The 20309-nt window shown below is 33.3% G+C and overlaps 1 protein-coding gene across 5 annotated transcripts; it reads left to right on the top strand.

The window, feature by feature from the left end:
- The first annotated feature begins 274 nt into the window (after positions 1-274).
- LOC141453212 (PMS1 protein homolog 1-like) lies at positions 275-20309 on the top strand. Of its 5 annotated transcripts, none has more exons than XM_074126145.1 (15): positions 275-1584; positions 5235-5389; positions 5912-6032; positions 6140-6300; positions 6389-6667; positions 12156-12281; positions 13090-13236; positions 13336-13980; positions 14131-14313; positions 14422-14587; positions 15921-16212; positions 17189-17380; positions 18651-18781; positions 19490-19644; positions 20091-20309. In XM_074126145.1, exons 3-15 carry the CDS (start codon positions 5984-5986, stop codon positions 20250-20252), a joined length of 2688 nt encoding a protein of 895 aa, XP_073982246.1. In that variant the 5' UTR covers positions 275-1584; positions 5235-5389; positions 5912-5983; the 3' UTR covers positions 20253-20309. The 5 variants fall into 5 exon arrangements, 3 of the variants coding, with proteins under 3 accessions (XP_073982246.1, XP_073982244.1, XP_073982247.1); XR_012457847.1 differs by lacking the exons at positions 275-1584; positions 20091-20309 and adding exons at positions 5009-5169; positions 19171-19325 and having other exon boundaries at positions 19490-19628; XM_074126143.1 differs by lacking the exon at positions 275-1584 and adding an exon at positions 5009-5169.

Genomic DNA, 20309 nt, shown 5'->3' with positions numbered 1-20309 from the left:
AAAAAAAAAAGCAGTTTTTAATATTGTTCAAATAGAAATTATTGCACTTCAATAATTGTTACATGGACGCAAATGTCTGTAACAATACTGTAAATAACAGTTAATTGCAAAAAGTGTTAGGCACATTGCAAGCCCACTTGGTCTTTCACAAAGAACTGCCTCAACTCCCAGTGTTGTTACACTCTAACAGATCGACTGGCAAGTCGCAAGAAATGTTCCTTACTCCCACTATTCTGGAGCGTCTTGAGGACATCATCTCCCTTCCTTCTCGTTAAATTGGGTTTCTAATCATTTTTCTAATAGATCGAGTCACTAAAATAGTATCATTTTAATTGTTTGTTTTTTTTGTAAATCTTTTATTGATATTTACAATTCACAACAATTGATTCAACGAGTAAATGTGATAAATGATAACACAACATGAGGATATTTGAGTGGAGAAGGCACCCAGTGGGGTCCCTCCATTATCGGTAACACTTATTATACTGCTCTCACTATAAAAGTTGTATAATAAATTTTCTACGAACTCGATGTATCAAAAAATATGTAACTCCGTCCACGACACCTAGTAAATGGTAGTTGGACGATAAGCACCGCCTGAAAATATGTAACTCTTATTCAAACCTTACAGTTGGTGAATTCGTACATTAAAATGAATTCCACACTCTCAGTTTTGTTTCGACTAATAGTTACTAAACTAAGTGTTTGACTAGAGTTCTTGCTTCTTAATTGGTTTAAACATATCAGGCCAGATAAATCATCTTCACGCATGCTCAGTGATTTGACTAGCTAGGTTGTGCAAGAATGTTCACTTTCGATGATTTCCTTAAGACATTGTAAAACGTCGAATAGTGAAAGTCACCCTTTCTATATTGATAGAGAATTCTTAAGAAGCGAACTGAAAAACGATGGACAACGTAGCAGATTTAAAGAAATTTCGAGCTGATTGGTCAAAACTTCGACACCATTTGAACTATACAATTAGATTAATAGTTTGGACAGGCTTGGAGGAGATCGCAATAAATTTACCTGTGGTCGAGCCCTGAGCAAAACTGGGAATCAGATACCACTGACCGTCCACAATGTGAATATTACCGCTGCAAATTGTATCAACAGTTTGAAACTTCCGCATTATTTACCTCGCCTGGATAGAGTATCCTCCAAAAGAATGCTTAAAACTTGGGATTTCGAATGGATTTTTGATTTTGATATTTTATTGAAAAATGGCCCAATTTGCTTTCTTATTTATAAACTATTTTCGTACGTACAGATCTATAACATTTATTAAGCAACTTTAACTTAGAGAATTCTATTAAAGGTACTTCTGTGGAATGGATTGGGTAGATTTCTTTTTTTATTCTACTCTAAATAATAAGAAATAATTAAATTTCTCATTAATAATGACAAAAACCAAAGAAAATCGTGTACTGTTTTATTCTAGATTTGTTTTTTTTTTTTTTAGATGATGCTGTTTAAAAAGTAATAAAAAATAATAATAATGAAGCAAAGAAATTTGGATTCGCTCAATGAAAATGAAAAATAAGTGAAATAGAAGAATTTGTTCAAAATCAATGCCTTGACAAAGTGAGTAGATGTTCTTTTCTTCATTTTGCTATATGCGACTATTTATTTGCCTTATGTTTGTATAAGATTGCTTCTACAATATTTGAATTTTTGGTTAATAAGAGAAAGAACTCATTGAAGAAAATTGTTTATTTTTATATTTTTGGAAAGAGTAGAACAAGGAATATAAAAACCTCAAACGCGATGAAGTTGTAACTAAAGAGAGCCTACTTTCTCTTTTCTGGAGAACCGCCTGCAGCACATTAGCCGGTGATGGGCAGTCTTGTGTCTGTAACGAAAGAACACTGCGGACGCCTCATCACTGTGAGGTCTCCGGACGCCAATTATCAAAAACGTTGATGCGCCAAGAAAAAATAACGAACAAACAAAAAATTCACTTACTACTTGTAGGGGAAAAAATATTGTTTTCCTACATAGTTTATTGCGTAGCCTTCCCCGTTGGTGTACGCCTATTGGCTACGCATTATAATTTGTCGTCAACACTATAGGGTATAACAAAAACTGTGATTGTGTGTTTTCATTTCAAAAATAATTTGCTTACTCACCTCTTAAGCATATTCTTTGAAATATGGGTTATTATAATTTTCTAAAATTTCAACTTATCAGTGAGACAACATCTATAAACTCCAAAAATCTTATAAATGAAATTTCTTCATCAATAAAAGTGATTGAACAAACCTTTGTAGCCTGTTTTAGGCAAATCCTATTTATCTATTCATGAAGCACGTCTAACATATTAGATTTGAACCTAAGAATCCGATCCTCTGGATCTCTAATGTCATAAGTTATTAAAAGTAAGTACAATAAGTAAGTAAAACCCAATTTCAAAAATTTGATGATATATCTGATAAAAGTAAGTATGACAAAATAAAAGCAAACCTAAGTGCTCTAAACTTACTAACTCCTAATTTTTTTAATTACAATATTATAGCATTAATATTTAATACAACATCATATAACCATTAAAAGAACAAGTAACCTCGTCCTTTCGACCAACAAACATGGCATTGCTTTTATATAAACTTATGAACATTTACTTTATAGTTTGCACCGTATTTTCTCTTGAATATTTATTGTATTAACATAGTGAAGAATAGAATGGCATAACTGTTATTAGAATAGTGTTCTATTGTTTTATTTCTATTAGTTCTATAACTAATCCTATATGTCATTTTTTTATTCTTGATTCTAAAAGTGCTTTTTTAGCAGTTAAACGCACAAACGATACTAAAAAACGTATAATCAATAGGATTCTCACTCTATGCAGCAAGTCAAAGGTATGGATCTAAGCACATTCTGGAATTAAGTACAACAAAATGGGCTTTTTGTTAGCGGAAATCACAGCAGTGTGAAACAGATTTGTTCCTTTTTATAAAGAAGAGAGAATTGCTCATGACTCATGTTTATGTATCTTAATTTAACGAACAAAAGATATTATTATTCCCTAAGAAGAAGTACTACGGGTAAGAGATGGAAAAAACGTTAAGTATAAACTTCCTTAACCAGATTTATTTAGGACGATAAGATTTATATGCACATGATTAAATGCATCAGTTTGATAGAAGTATCATTACAGCTAAGAGCTAACATGATTTCTAAAAAATTTAATTTGGTGAGAAAAGTTGTTTACTGCAAGAAAAAGACAGATTTGGTTCTCTCTTTCTTTTAAAAGCAAAAGTACAGAACTCTGACGACGAATTTTATCAAGTGAAGCTTGCACAATAATTAGTGGTTTTTTTTCAAGTTTTGAAGAGTTTCAGCTCTACTACGCAATTGTTGCATTTAAAAAAAAATACTGGCAAATTTTATTGTATGTAAAAGATATTTTTAATACATTTATTTATTATTGGCGCTACAATCCAATTTCACGAGTCTTGGCTTCTACCAACATACTTGTAGATCGCTAGATGTCCCTATCTTGTGCATCTTTCGTATTATGTACTCTGAGAAGAATATGGGCATCTTCGAGTTTACATCAACCCATCACAACTTAGGTCTGTGCGTTCAATATTCTTTTATGAGTGGCTACAACCTTGCCTGATGTTCAACCCAGCGAATTTAATTCTATAAACAATACACACATCTCCTCTATATATAGCTTTCTACAGTGATCTTCATCACCACTATTGACCCTCTTTTATAACAGCCCTATAGATCTTAAGGAGGGCTTTTCTCGCAAACTTCAAGTTGGAAGAATTCGCGTTTCTGCTTAATGTCCAGCATTTAGAAGCGTACTTCTCGACAGATCGTTACAATTACATATGTTGGTAGTATGGACTTAATCTCATCAATTATTAGCGATCACCAAAGCCAGGAGGATTAATTTCCTTCAATATTTCCTTCTATTGCTGTAGTTAATATAAATTCTATAGTTCTGTTTCTTCTATGGTTTATTTGAATCATAAGAGTTATTTTAACTCCAGATTAGCACTGCACGTAAATTTTTTGGAGCCATTTCGACTCTTGATTGAATATAAGTAGATTTTCTGTTATCAATTTGACTCGAGATTACCAAATTTGCCTGCCCCTAAGGGAAATCTACTTGTAATTCAGACCCTTTGTTGTCTTCCTCGCGAAGAATTCTGAAATTTTCCTCTTGATATTTTTCTGTGTCATAAAATTAACATTTTCATAAATATTAAAATCGAAAGCAAGATTCATCTTTATTATTTTTTAGGCCGTATGTCACAGCAGAACCGTACAAAGCGAAGCCCAATGAACTCGTGTTGTTACTCTCATCTTCACATGATGATTCAGCGACAAACGAGAGAAAAGATAAACCGGAAATAGTTCATAAATTTTGTAATAAAACATGGGGTGACGTATTTGACCAATTGTGTCGAAATATGTTGCTAATCGTAAAACTTGAACTTCCGAATGCTGCGAAAACGCAGCGAATTTGCTCACGCAAAGAATTTCCATTCCGTGTCAACAGCACACAGTAATTGAGAAAATGCAGTGTTATCAGGAATGAAGAAGTCCGTGTTCAGAAGGCAGTCAATCAAGATTCTAGAAAATATTGAAATTACTGCGATCCTAAGTTGAACAAAAAAAAAAATTTCGTTCTGCATGAAATGTACCGATTGGTGGACAGAGTATGTACGTTTCATGTGAATAGTTTTATTACATACATATTTGTTCCTCTTATTAAGCTACATTTATTTCAAAATTAAGGAAATGGATCTCAGATCTAGTCTAGATTTTTTTTTTTTTTTTAATCGGATTTTAAATACTAATTTTACTTTAACTTTCTCAGTTACAAAATTATAATTTTTTTTTATGTACCTAATTCCTATTCATTTTTATCCCTCTGTACAAATTTAATTATTAAAAATGAAATCGATGTAAAAATAAATTATAGAGTCTAACTGGAAATAACTGACTAATTTTGAACATTGGCAATGCAGTATTCTTTCTTTTGTAGAAGGTTATAAAATTGGGTGTAAAGAAGGTTATGTTAACTTCGCACTTGGCATTGTAGAGGACTTGAGATTTTAAACATTCAGTTTTACTTGCTAGTTGATGGCGTGTTAAATGACACTGGAATTTGGTGATTAAGTATTCTTAATAGAATGGAAACCGAAGGTAAAAAGTAAACTTTTTTTTGTTTTATAATTAGAATTATGTTAGTCAATTTCTATTTCGTACAGATGACAGTAAGAAGCAGTCAACTTTATGTTGTTTACCTGCTTCAACTATCAAGTTATTAAGCAGCGGCCAGGTTATTACCTCAGTTTCAACTGCCGTGAAAGAGCTGGTAGAAAATGCAATCGATGCTGGAGCATCAAATATTGAAATTACGTTGGTGAGTTAATTTTGAGTTTTTACAGTCTGAATGACTGAATCTGGAAAGTTTACTTATATAAATATTCTAATTAGAAGTTCATTATAGTTCATTAAACTGGTTTAAAGATTTAAAAATGTTGGCTAAATGAGGTTTAGTTGAGATTCGTCAAATTTTGCAAAAAAAAAAAGCTTGGTATGCTGTTTGTACTTAAGAAATTTAACTATAATCAATATCTGTTGTGAATTGTTAATTTATTATTTAACTGAATGAAATTGTACTCTTTAATTACATTTGTGTGTTCTTTTTAGTTTGCTTTTAAAAATAGTTTAATCAAAATTCGTTTTTCAATTTTGGAAATACAATCTATGTATATATTTACAGACTTTTATAACACTTTATAGACCATGACCAGTTTTGTAATAAGTTAACTGGAAGGAAACGTTTGTAGTTTTTGAGAAAGTCGTTTATATATATATATATCATAATTATTATTACTATGATAAAATTTCTTCTTAATGATATCCTGTTATATATGTTAAGGAAAATGAAGGATATGAAAAAATTGAAGTAAAAGATAATGGTAAAGGAATCCGAAGTGAAGATGTTCCTTATATGTGTCAGTGCAGGTATACGTCAAAAATAAGAGACTTCGGTGATCTGGGTTAGGTATCACATTTTGTATATTAATCATCTTTATCATTATTCATAAATTTAAAGTACGTAGATTTTAGATTCCTATTAATTTTGCTTAATTGTTTCTGCTTTTAGATCATTTAGAAAGCTATGGATTTCGTGGTGAAGCGTTGAGTTCATTGTGTACATTATCCCAAGTAACTGTTACCACAAAGACCAAGCGAGATGACTTGGCGAAAACTTATTCTTTTGATAGTAACGGGAACGTAATATCTTCCCGAATATCCCATTTGAATGTTAGTAAGTTTTACACCTGGAATTACATAAAAATATCTGTAGTACTTTTAAAATATCACCTTTTTTTTTTTGTTTTTGCTTCTTCAGCTGGGTACTATAATCACTGTCCAAGGATTGTTCAAAAATTTACCTGTAAGAAAGCAATTTCTTACAAGTGGCAAAAGAAAAACACAAGAATTGAACTCAGTGGCTAATATTGTAAAATCATTCGGTTTAATACATCCAAGTCTAAGAATAGTTTTACATCACAATAAATTCCGTATTTGGCAAAAGAGTGCTGTCAGTTCTGTGCAAGAATGTTTGGTCCAAGTTATACCACATACTGTCTCGAAAAATCTATATGAAATCAACCACAGTGAGGGTAATGTAAGTATAAAAATGCAAATTAAAAATTATGTTTTCGCAAGTTTACATAAGTTGACTCCCAATATCTGTTGTTTGCGTAATTATTTAAAATTCGAGAAATGAACTTTTTCTAGAGAGGATCTTGCTAAATCTCGCTTTCTCAGATTTCATCCCTCTACATCAGCTCATCCTAACCCTCTAATAGAACACCTATCTTCTTCCGCATTACCAGGTGAACCTCCAAGAAGATTGAAGAGAAGATGGCCCCCGAGATCTACTCTCAACATAAAAGCAGAATAGTAAGATCACGTTAATGGGGTGGCACCACTTGGTGCCTTCTTTTATCCGTATTCATGATATTCAATGATGGTTTTGGTTTTTTCGACTGTTGTTGATAGACGATTTTTGGGAAATATCGAGGTGCGGTCTTTTTTTTTTTTTTTTTTTTTGCGTTTATTGTGCTACAATCAGCGCGTTAGCGCTATAAGTAACAATGATTCAATGGAGTAATAAATGATAAGTAACGAGTGGAGAAGTTACCCAGTGGTAACACTCCCTAATATTTGGATGGTTAGTCACTCTCTTCACTTGGGAGGAGATCACGAGGCCACTGTCTTTTAAGACGTCTTGTCGGGTTGTCAGGAAGAGTTCTAGAAGAAAGATTTTTAGCTAGAGGATTTATATGAGATTGCAGGTTGAAGTGGAGTTTTCTGTATCTTGTTTTAGCAACTTGTGTGACAAAAGGAATGTTAAGGTCAGTGTGTATAGTCAGGTTTGAAACATAAAAAGGAGCGTGAACAATAGTTCGAAGTATTTTAGATTGTAGAGATTGAATCCTTTGGAGATTGGAGCGTTTGGTTGAACCCCACAGCTCTATTCCATACGCCCAGATGGGTTTCAAAATAGAAGTATAAATCAGTCTTTTGTTGTCCAGAGAGAGTTTTGATCTGTCGTCTAAGAGTCTTTTAAGTAGTCGATAGCGTCTGTTCAGTTCTGTTCTTTTAAGTCTAGTGTGGGGGTTCCAAGAAAGTCGTCGGTCTAAGTAAAGCCCAAGGTAGCAGGCAACGTTTACTATTGGTAGAGGTGTTAGGTTATAGATGATTGGAGGAAGAGTAATGCGCCGAAGAGTGAAGGTAATGTTTTGCGACTTAGTTTCATTAAGCTTTATAGCCCATTTCTTGAACCATTGCTCTAAAGAGGAGAGATGAGATTGCAGATTTCTGTGAGCAAGAACAGGATCATGATTAGTGGACAGTAAGGCGGTGTCATCTGCGTATGTGAGAAGTGTAGTGTTAGGATCTGTTGGTATGTCTGAAGTGTAAATGGAGTAGAGAATAGGACCCAGAATGCTGCCCTGTGGAACTCCAGCGTCGATATGTTTTAGTGGGGAGAAAGAAGATCCTATTTGCACTCGGAAGTATCTGTCGGACAAGTAAGATTTTATGATTAAATAAAACGTGGCAGGTAAAATATTTTTAAGCTTCCACAAGAGGCCAGTGTGCCATACTCTATCGAAGGCCTGCTGTACATCAAGGAAAACCCCTGAACAACAATCTTTCTTTTCAAAAGAGGATGCAATTATGTCCACTACTCGATGACATTGCTGAATAGTAGAGTGGTTACGTCGAAATCCAAACTGATGATCTGGGATCACTTTAGAGTTTTCGAGGATAGGAAGGATTTGTTTGAGAAGAAGTTTTTCGAAAATTTTTCCTAGTACTGGTAATAAACTAATTGGACGGTAAGACGAAGGATGTTGATGAGGTTTTTTAGGTTTTGGGATAGGACGGATTATGGAGTACTTCCACAAGACAGGGAAGTAGGTTGTTCGGAGAATTGCGTTGTATATGGAAGTCAGAAATACCACGGCTTTTTTGGGAAGATTGCAGAGAATGGTTGGAGTAATGAGATCAAATCCAGGCGCTTTCTTACGTGAAAGATGATTTATGACGTACTGAACCTCAGAAGGTGAAAATGGTTTGGGTGGGAGTGAGAGAGGGAGAGGTGTGTCCAGATCTTGTAAGAGAGATTGTTGGAATTGAGAGTCGATTATGTCAGAATGTGGAGTGAATGCATTTAAAAAATGAGAAGAAAAGAGAGCAGCTTTATCACCATCGGAAGTAGCCCATGATCCATCGCTACGTCGAAGTGGGGAGGGTACTGGTTTGTATCGGAGGATTCTTTTTGAAGCGGTCCAGAGAGATTTGTCTTCGGTAGTCAGTGATAGTGTATAGTTTTCAAAACGTTCATTTTTTAAGAGCTGTAGTTCAGTACTGAGTAGATGGGTAAGTTTGTTAAAGATTTGTTTGTCTGAGGGATAGCGGGAGCGCTGCCATACGGCTCGTGCTCGTCTCTTATCTGTGATGAGTTGTCTTATGTATAGTGGTAAATTAGTAGTGTGATTATGTTGTTTTCTGGTATGTGATGCAGATTGATAAATGGAGTTTTGTATTGATGTTGTGAAGTGTTGTACAGAGTTGTCTATGTCTTCACTTGTTTTAAGTACAGTTTGTAGATTTAATGACTCCTGTAATATAGATTGAAATTTCTTCCAGTCGACCGGGCCACATATCAGAGATGGTTTAGGAGTACTAAGAAAAGGATTTATATTAAGAGTAATCAGTACGGGGCTGTGATCTGAGGAAGGTTCAGTTAGAGTGGAGATTTCATAGTATTGAGACATCCGATAAGTGACAAAAATATCCAGGATATCAGGGAGCTTAGATAGAGATGTAGGCCAGTACGTAGGACGATCCGGTGATATTACGCTGTAATTTTGGGCGTGAAGAACATTTAGTAGAGTATGGCCACGTGGATTTATAGTGCGGCATCCCCATTGTTGGTGCTTGGCGTTGTAGTCTCCACCGGACAGAAATCTGGGACCAAGTGTTTTGAAAAATGAAACAAACTGTTGTTGAGATATGGATTTGTTTGGAGGGCAATAGACAGCTGCGAGATTAAAGTTATGAGGATGTGCGGATATGGAGATACTGCATGATTGGAGATAGTCAGTAGATGTTGGAGGAAGGTTATGATGTGAGAGAGTATTGCGAATTAGGATTGCCGCACCACCGTGAGCTGTGTCATCGGGATGGTCAGTCCTGTATGTTTTATAGTCAGTAATGTAAAAGTTTGATCTACTGGTAAAGTGGGTTTCAGTAAGTAAAGCTATGTCGATACGTTTGTCGTGTAAGAAAGCGTCAAGTTCGTCTCTGTGGGAGTTCAACCCATTGGCGTTCCAAAGTAGGATAGTTAAGGATTGTTGAGTAGGAGAGGTCAAGGGTTGAGACGAGGAAGTAGTTGACTAACTAAAGTGTTTAGAAGATTAACGAGTGGAGTGAGGAGGGATTCGAACCTTTGGAAAAATGAATTGAGAACTGTCGTTAGGTCGGGTTGTGTAGATGGAGGTTGAGGAAGAAGAGGTGAGTACGGAGAATAAGACCTCGTGATCTCCGAATAAGAGAGCCCTCTGGTAGCTGGTTGGTTGAAGGGCTGCTGCAATGGTTGCGATTGCTGCTGTAGGTGTGACTGCTGTTGCGATTGAGGCCGATACTGTTGTTGCTGAGGTCGTTGGCGCGCTGTTTGCGGGAGAGCCGGGAAATCCTTGAAAGCAGACGTTTGAGGAGGCTGAGGGTGATTGCCTCTAGAGGGTAGGTGTCCTCGGGCAATTTCTCTTTCCCGACGAACTCTTTGAAGTTCTTTGTGAACTTCACAGCCTCGGATGGCAGATGAGTGTGATCCTGAGCATAAGGCGCATGTGGGAGGTGTATCAGGAGATTTGCTGCAGTTTTCCCATAGATGAGGACCAGCGCATTTAACGCATCTCGGGGCTACGTGACAGTAAGCCCTCGTGTGTCCGTATTGTTGACATCTCTTGCACTGCGCTATTTCTTTGGTTTTGTAGGGTTCTTCTACCTTTATTATTGTGTTGAGTAGTCCAGTGACGTTGAATATATTTTTGTTGTGGGTATCTGGCTCTAAGTCAACGTAAAATAGGGGTAGCGGATTTTTGTGGACAGGGTGTCGAATGTTTATGACGTTTCTCACGTTGAACCCTATTTGTTGCAATTCTTCTTTTATGTTCTCTGGAGGAACTGTGTAGTGCAGATGTCTCAGAACTACTCTGAATGCCTTATCTTTCTTGAGCTGATAAGTGTGGTATTCAATGTTTTGATCGTTCAGATAGTGGACAACTTTCCTATAGGCCTCAATAGTATGGGTAGTTACCAGTATATTGTCCAAACGAGACTTGCATGAATAATTATTGGCTCCTATTAAGTTTTTCAGATGGTCATTCAGCATCATAAAATTATTGATTTTGTACACGTGTATAGGGGGTGGCTTATTATCATTGGTGGATGGATCGCTAACCTCTTGCAAGACGCTAAATTTGTTGTGGGTGGCAAAATCGGATACATACTGTACATTTTGTAAGAGTTGTTGCTGCTGCTGTTGAGGAAATGAAATCTGTTGTTGGGAGGTTGACTGAGACAATACGCCTCTCTGACGAGTTAGTGGCGGCGAGGAGACCGGAACAGTCTTCTTGCTTTGTTTCTTTAGTTTTCCTTTCCCAGGTGAGAGCTTGGCCATCTCTGAAGAGCGTTTTGGTTTGTTCACTGAGGAGGTAGTAGATTCGTCCCCCGAGGTAAAAACTCCCCCCATATCGGTGTCACTTAGAGCCATTGTCTAAGCTGGCCGAATATGGGATTTCTACACTTTATTTTATTGTTTATTTTATTAAGAAAAAACTGTATAATTACCTAACCTTTTCTAAAGTCTCACTTCTCACTTCACTGAACTAATTGTTTGCAAATATCAAGACTAAAGTTAATTACAACGAAGAATAAAGTCTCTTTTTAAGTTTATTGAAAAGAAGGAAAGAGAAGAGAAGTCAGAGGAAAGAAAAGAAAAGTCAAGTAAAGTTAATGGAAGAAGGAAATTGGCAATAACACTAATAAACTAAATATATATACACCGAATTAATAAAATATAGTTAACAAATTTTTTAGAACACAAAATTTGCACTAAAAAGCAATCAAAATTACTTTAATTAAGTATTTAACGAGGAGCAAAAATATTCGCGTATATTCACTATTTTAGCACCCAGCTGATTTTTAGGTGCGGTCTTAAATAAAAACAACTTTTTTGCTTTATACCAACATTTCGGTAATTTTTACTACCTTCTTCAGGGTCTGTACAAAAGGAATATTACACTAATATAGATAAAATTGTAAAAATATAGCAAAAAAGTTGTTTTTATTTAAGACCGCACCTCGATATTCCCCAAAAATCATTCATGATATTGTTATCTTATGTCACAATTGCTTGTTGCAACGATTGTTGCAGTTGTGACTTTCAATAAAATATTTTTTTTAAAAAATGTATTTTTTCTCACTAAATAGAGTATTAATAAAAAAAGTTTTACGCAGTGCCGGTTTAACACTGGGAGTGAGCTGTTAGATTCTAGTGCCAATTTATCCACCCAAATAATAATTGTATTATATTTCAGCTGACAATCCAGTTAATGGTTCCTTCGAAAGAGTGCTACGTTTGGAATACATGTTACGGGCTCGCTATTGAACCTATAAATGTATTTGTCAATTCTAGACCAGTGAAAAATAAACAAATAGAGAAGGTGATTCATTTACTACTTATTAATTTATTGATACATATGAAATGTTTATATTTTATTCCTTTTAAATTATTTCCAACTTTATTTTGACTATATTTGCGCACACTCTTCTCACAGTTATACTTGACCAATTAGAGTTTTTACAGTTTAACAAAAAAAACTCCGTATTTTAATAGTTTTAATATTTCGCCTTCGAGGAATAATATTTTTCTAGTTCTCTTAGATAGAAATCTCCGTCTTCTTTTTGCTGATGAGGTTAAATTGTTCTTCTTTGTCTTCCCATATTGGACCCCATATCTCTGATTGAGTGTTTTCCTGAATTGTGATGATATAGAAATAAACCTTGATAAATTTGAAAACAATCCATAGTTTCTTCATTTATAAATTAAGTTGCGCTGACCTAGAATGAGTTACCTCAGACTATTTTCTATGTATCAATAGTTTCTTTGAGCTATTGTAGAATATGATAATTTGATCAGAAACTTATTTTACTGTGCAATATTTACAAAATTAGTGTCATGCAGATGACTGGGTTTATTTTCCTCAATATTCGCAACTTTTGTGTCTAGGATATTGCTATCTGCTGGACAATTCTATTTTAAGACCTCATTTAAAATATACCTCGGTCATCAGAATTTAATCTTATCTAATATATGTAGGTGTATTAGAATTTCTTCAGCAACGATTCCTAACGTATTTTCTTTCGATTTTGACCCTAATAAATTATCATTAAGTCCTCTCATACTTTCTATCTTAAATCCTTTCTTTATTTTTTTTAACTTCTAATTTTAAACGCTAGATTTTTTTGCAGGCAGTTCAAGAAGAAATTTATCAATTTTTCGGGAGTACAATACCTAAAAATAAGAATCCATTTTGTTTAGTAGCTATTACTCTGCCAACAAATTGTGTAGACGTTAATCTAGAACCCAATAAAACTAAAGTAATAATCAAAGATTTGGTAAGTAATAATTTATAGTTTTTAATTTAATTGAATTTATTTTACTGCCCTGAAGAGGACTTCAGATAATTATTTGTACTTTATTTGATTTGTTCAAAGGAATGTGTTGTCAAAGTGCTCAAAGACCAATTAGTACTCTACTATGTTGGTGCTTTAGAACCTCCAAAACCAAGCACTGACGAAAATCACTCTGACAGTGGGTTAAAAAGGAAAAACACCGAGCGTACCCCTGTCAAAACTAAAGTTGCTAAAAAAACTAACAAAATTGAAACCGAGTCACCTAACAAATCTTTAAATGAATCAGAAAATAGTAATATTGATGAAACTGTTAAAGATTCTGTACATATCAAAGATACCTCGTTGTTTCATGCACAAATTAAAGTACCATCAAGTTATTTAAATGTGCTAGATAATGAAAAAAATAGTAGCGATGCAATGATTTCTCTAACAACTTTAAATCATTCAGAAAATAATATGTGTCGGACTGAGATTGAAGTAGGAAATGATTCGCTTAATTTTAATGAAAATCTTGATGATTTAGTGCCAGTTTTAGATCAGATTGCAACTGATTTGTCTGGTATTAAGAGATCTGAATTAATTACAAAAGATGTTACCGTTTCAATTGATGAAGTAAAAAAAAAGATAAACAGTGGTGAAGAATTAGTTGGAATAATGTCAAATGATGACAGCAGTGCGGATTCCTTTACCACCGAAATTTTACAAAAGCTTAGTGAAGATTTTAAGGTAATATTTTTATTTTTATTTTAGCAAAAATGGAAAGAGTTGTTTATACCTTGCATTCATGGGCATAACAGCTTTTAAGCATAATTATAATAATTAATGCATTTAAAACTTACTTTTTACTAATTAAATTATTTTCTGTTCAAAATTTAGCGATGCTCGAATGGTGACACTGACTGTGTGATGAAGACTTCCACGCAAAAGGAAGTAGCAGAATGTAACGAAAACGAGGTAGAAAAGAAAAACAATATACAACAAACTTCTATAAATATGAATGAAATAACAATTTCCCAATGGAGTCGAGGTGATGTTAAAATAAATGGACAAGTTATAGAAGTTAGTAATTTTTAAAATATAACAAAACAAATTTTCATAATTTTAAAACTTTTGAATCAAGCATTTTCAAGTAAATTTTGGGAATTATCTATGTATTTTTACTTGTAGAGTTCAGTCAAAATTGGCAAAGAAAATTTTCTTAAAAGGAAACTAGAAAACAATCCTTCCTGTTCACCGAATACATCTCAACTTTCAGAAAGAAGTATAAGCAGTCAGATGGGTTGTAAGCAGTTGTCTGGATTTACAAAGTTTGCTAAAGAAATGCGATCAAAGAGTACGTAAAGAAATTATAACTTATTTAAAATGTATTTAATTTTAAGGCCAACATCTGAGTTAATTGGAGTTTTTTTTTATTGCTTTATCGGCCTCTGTTCTCCTCTATCGGGTTCTCTCGTTACAGGCAATACTGTTACCTTCGAACAGTGAGCTGTAAGAGGCTTATAGCTAGAGAACATTTAAGGGCTGGGCATCTCTAACCACAATGTTAATCATTTTTCTTGTATAAAATTTTGTTGTGCTTTGTCTACGATAATTAGGCCCCAAGTTTGAGTATGAATAAGTTAAACTTCTTATCACCTACTTCATTGTTTTAAGAACATATAACTATTACGAAGTAGTGTTCAATATGATACGTCTTCTGCTTGGTAATGTTGATGCTGTTCTTGGGAGTAATTCCAAATGAAACAAAAGGTTTTTTGGGGGTCATAATGTCTGAAAAAGAAACGACGCGTGCACTTTAGAGGTTCCAAAATCTTTTAATTTCTTCTAAAACTTCTACTTATTTTCTCTTTTTCTCCTCTGAGGTGCTCGTAAGTCCATCTTTGTTTAGCAACGTTATATTCGCTAAGTAGGCCGTAAAGGCGCCTTTATTATGGAACACGATCCTTAACAAGGCGTCCCCAGCACAGAATTTGGATTATACTTGTAGTATGACTCATTTTCTTCCAGAAATATGTGTTTTCTTGCAGTTTCTTATTAGATTATTTTGTAACCTGATTGTTTGTGTAAATATTCATTTTAACGTCAGACCACGCAAACTCTGTATGTAATATTTTGAAATACCTTTGTTTGTGGATATACGCTCCTTTGTCTGTATTTGATCATCTTTGATTCTATCAAGCTTCATTCCTGTTCTACAGACGCCTAGTACGATAGACAAATCACATGTACTTCCCCCTCAAAGTTAGCAAGTCTTACTGTAGTAGCTGAAAACTGTAAGTCTTGTGAAAAACATCCGGCATCTGCATTCCAGGTGTATTGTTATTTACATATTTTGATTTAACTAACTTTTACGATGGCCAATGTTATGAGTAAGTAAGATATTAAAATGCCCGTATTTCGTAGGTAGTGCCTTTAAAGTCGTTATTTGGTTACATTATTTCATGGGTTCCTCTTCTTAAAGGTTTTCCCACGTTTAATAACGCGAACTGCTAGAATACTCCCATATTTTCTACTTGAAACTCGATACAGTGTCTCAAACTAACAATATCACTTCATCTGCATTTTGAATACCCAAATACTCATCCTTGGCTGTTTTCTTGGCCTTTATTTTCTTTTTTCTTGAATATCCTAATATTAATAGATTTCCATTTTACGAATTTTTCCAGTAATCCAACAAACGCCTGGAATAACGTTCACCGCGGTAGCTGCAGAATTAGCCTCCAGATGGAGAGATCTACAGGAACATGAACAAAAGATGTACGATGATAAGGCTAAAGATAAGCAAGAAAAACCAAAACTCCCTAAGATGCCCGTGAAGTTAAAAGATCCTATATACAGACCTAATCTAGTTTCTATTAGATACAATCCATCATCTTCAGAAGTTAAAGTTAAAAAAATTGTCAAAAACACAACAGTGGAACTAACTATTGACAAATTGAAAACATCTTTGGATAAAAGGTGCTTATATGTTAAGTAATTTGAATTATTGTTTATTAGTATTTCTAATAATTTTAATTTCCAAAATACTCGTGTGCATACTCACTTGACTTTTAGTATTACTCTTCCGAATATTTTTGTAGTTTTTATTTCTTATCAACAACATGCAGTTTTGTTACCTACATTGCACCGTAATGTAAATTCAAAGGGAAGCCAACCCCAATTCTTCCTCGAAAACGGCTCCTCAGTTAATTTTTCTAGAAAAATGATTAAAGTTGAAGTTATAAATTTGCGTAAAAAAAAAGAAGTAAAATAGTGCCCACTTTTTCAGACTGGTTTTAAGTCCAACTACCAAGTTAGCAACATACCGCTGGCTCAATATTACAAGGTTGTATGTTACATTTTCAGTATCAAAGTTATATGATGAACCATATTTAATTAAATCTAATCTAAATAAGGCGAAATGGGGATTATTCAGTTTTGTTTTTTAGTTTACACATTAGTAAGTAACAGTTAGACTCAATTTTGCGGCGCTAACTTATCTAAAAATAGTAGATTAAAAATTAAAAATTTGATTTTCTCTAAACCTGCCTCCGGTCACAGAGAACCTTGTAATATTGAGCCAGCGATACTTAATCAAAATGTAATACTTAATTTAATGTTTTAGTAGGTTTATTTTATTTTATTTTTGTACATAATAATTATAGGAAAGAACTCTATTAAGCAATCAGAAATTGTGTATTTCAAATTAGGAATTGTGTATTTCTTACTATTTTCTCTATTATTGCCAAGTTTTTCTTGTCAACACTTAGGTTTATAAGTTAGCGTCATATTTATTTAGGCAGGGCTTATTTTCAATGTTTGTTTTGTAGATATTTACAACTCAGGTAGATGGTGTTACATTATCATGGATGTTTTGTTGTAGAATTAGTAGTTGTGCGAAAGATTTATTTTTGTTTAAGTAAACATCTTTATTTTTAAAAATTATTCATTTCAGAATAAATTATCAAGCTCCTTCAAGAAATCTTATAACAACACTTCAAGATAATGTTCTTCTTATAAAAGAAGATGGAAATATCATTTCGGCCAGCCTAGAACGGATTAAGGAGGCCATAGAATTGCATAATAATTTGGAGCAAATAAAGATTACTTCGAAAGTTTTGGATACTAGAGTACCCATATTTCAGAGGTTAGCCATAATTATTAAAATTGTATTTTTATTTTCTCAAATAATTTTTCTGTAAATCCTTAAGTTGTTAATGTTACTATTTCGGCCAAGGTGGCAATGAGAAACGTCTAGGCAGAATTCGTAAAGTTGTAGGAAAAAAATCAATATATTTTATATATGTAATGTGACACGGTAGTTGACTGATTAGAGGCAAGGGCCTCAAAACTGAGATAAACAACTTAGAGGTACTGGATTCGATATCCGGACTAAGCCTTGGATTTTATTTAAAGTTTAATACAAGAATTTAGTAGTAAGTATGTTTGCTATTCGCCTAAACCCAATCTGGTAGTTGCGTGCCTGAAAATATAAATAATACTTTAATTAGGAAAATCGTAAAAAATAAGTAAGTAAATATTAAGTAAATCAAGTATTAATGAACCTAATGTTTATAGTTCAAATCTGGTGCGAAAGCTGGCACAACTTTCTATTTTCGAAATTTAGAACAAAAAATCCCGGAACTATTTAATGCAAAAAACAAAATTACTGTAAAGTGGCAATTTTGCTCAATTGGTTTTCTTAAATTTGGAACTTAAATTACTTATAAATTATTATAAGTAATTAGGCCGCTCACTAAGCGTAAGTGACACTTTAGTTTAACCTCAACTATCCTCGCTCCAGACATTGGACATCTTCCTATTACACTGAGCGCTCTCTGATTGACCGGATGGCGAGCATCGAAAGCTGTTCCGGGCGTTTTCCCTGTTTTTATGCCTCTTGGAGCTGTTAAAGGGATAGGAACTTAGAACCATCATGCAATTTACAAGTCTACACCTCAAAACTGTGATAATAGTCAAACCAATGTTACACTTTCCTGAGGGCCCGATCGGTCGACAATTGGTCAGGCATTCCTCTAAACTGCCATTCTATAACATTTTCACACAGCCATATTTCGAGTTAAAGAATTCGAAGTTTGAAAAAATAAAAATAAAAAAAACCTTACCCGCTGGTTTAAATCTCTTAAAACAATTTCTATTAAGTTTATGTACACATCTACTTACAAAAAAAAAAAAAAAAAACCTTAGTTTTATTTGAAATTCTTTTGATATAAATTAATTTTTAGAAAGGGATTTTCTCAAAGCTCTTAATTTTAGCGAACTTTTATATTAAAGCTCTGTCAATTGTACAATATTAAAAAGACAGAAGTTGGACGAAAACTCAGAGAATTGTATAACAGTTGCTACCAGATTTTCTTTTTTAATATTTGTTAAGCCCTCTCTGTTCTTTGTTTTAGTGATCTTGGGCCAGGTTTATGGAGCATCCTAGGTTCTTTAGAGTCAAATTTTGATGATACTTTTAAAAGTATTATAGTAATCATTGATGAAAGAATAACTATTAATGGATTTAGGATTGAAAAAATTCCAGGTATATGAATACTTAAGATCGTTTTGACTTATAAAGATTTTTTGTTTTGTCTCAATTTGCACAATTTCATTTAGTTAAACAAGCCTAGTTTTTACATTTTTTTTTTAATTTTTAGTAATACTAGTAAATAAATAATAATTTTTATTACTTTTTAAGTACCTTTAATCCAAAGCCATTTTCAATTCGCCCATAGTAAGTTACATTGTTGTGTTTTTAATCAATTTTTAACTTTAATCTCTGACGATGATGGATTGTATCTAAAAGAAACCTGTTTAAGGTCTCTATTAGGGTCTTTTTACTTCATGGGGATCTTAGAGATTTTTGGTTTTTCTTGTTTATCTTTGCTATCTTAGCTTTATTTTGTTCATCTTTCTCTCATCTTTCTGCAGAAATTATATCCATTTGGAGGTAATTCTACAGCTATCGCGCAAGGCTTTTAGTAAAATCAAACTGTGGTAGCAGCCATGGATGGATGTTTTGCTCTCCTTCCAAGATAATATCTATTATTTAGAAAGCAAACTGCATTGATCTACAAAATCGAAGTGTATTAATTTTTGTCCTAGAATTTTTCATTTGTCTTGTGTTTTCTTGCCAGTTCTAGTAAATCTATTCTTATCTTTAATATATTAAAAATTACTTACCAAATATTTTCAAAACTTTTGTCTAATTACTTGCATTATTTTCATCAACCTTTCCCACGCGTTCCAGGTATCCAAGAAAATGAATACTACATTACGGACGTCCCTTCACAAATAGAAGGTTGTGGTCTGAATGAATTCAAAGAAATATTACAATTTATTTCAATAAACCATAATGTCAAATTGAAAGATTGCCGACCAAAGAAAATTTTAAATTATGTTAAGGTAAAACTAGACTATTTAATATTTATTTTAGAAGATCAGTTTTTACTCGTAATTCCAATTTTTTGAAGCTCTAATAAGTTTTGTACAATTTTTTTCAATAATTATTTTACTGTATTTTCGCTTATTATGGACAATTCGTTCTGTTTTAGTATTATAGTTAGGAAGGTTTCGTGCTTAGTCTTGATTTCATAAATGGTGAAGTCGAGTATAAAGATTTTCTTGTTTTTCAATTGGATTAATTTTTAGTGAAAAGTTGATCATTTGTTCACTTTCCCCATGATTTTTAGTTTTTTAAATTTTTTAAGGGTCTTTGTCGATTTCGTTTATTTAACGGTTTGAACTTCATTAGTTCACTTCTAAAAATGATTTCATAGCTAGTTTTTCATCTTTAATTTGTTGGAATTGCTCCAACTCTTTTATTTTTATTATTATTTTTTTTTTTACAGAGGGAAACCTTAAAATGTAATAACACATTGAATAGCCATATTTTTATGGACAATACTAATGTACTGGATATGTACCGATACTGGTCTGAAAATTTAAAAGGAATCACCAGGAATTGTCCTCATTATCGTCCAGTTTGTAAACTACTTTTCCCTGTATACTGATATCTCGCAGAATTATATTTTTGTAAAATTATTAATATATGTTTGTAACATTAACAT

Source organism: Rhodnius prolixus, unplaced genomic scaffold, assembly GCF_049639745.1.
Source record: "Rhodnius prolixus isolate KJV_2025 unplaced genomic scaffold, Rpr scaffold_3, whole genome shotgun sequence".
NCBI lineage: Eukaryota > Metazoa > Arthropoda > Insecta > Hemiptera > Reduviidae > Rhodnius > Rhodnius prolixus.
The sequence above is the reverse complement of the archived record's forward strand: the minus strand, read 5'-3'. Positions and strand labels throughout refer to the sequence as shown.

What these genes read in the sequence shown, in the direction of transcription:
- LOC141453212 (XM_074126143.1), top strand. An exon ending in TAAATGGACAAGTTATAGAA is followed by an intron (nt 14,314 to 14,421) that starts GTTAGTAATTTT and finishes TTTTACTTGTAG; the next exon opens with AGTTCAGTCAAAATTGGCAA. An exon ending in AGAGTACCCATATTTCAGAG is followed by an intron (nt 17,381 to 18,650) that starts GTTAGCCATAAT and finishes TCTTTGTTTTAG; the next exon opens with TGATCTTGGGCCAGGTTTAT.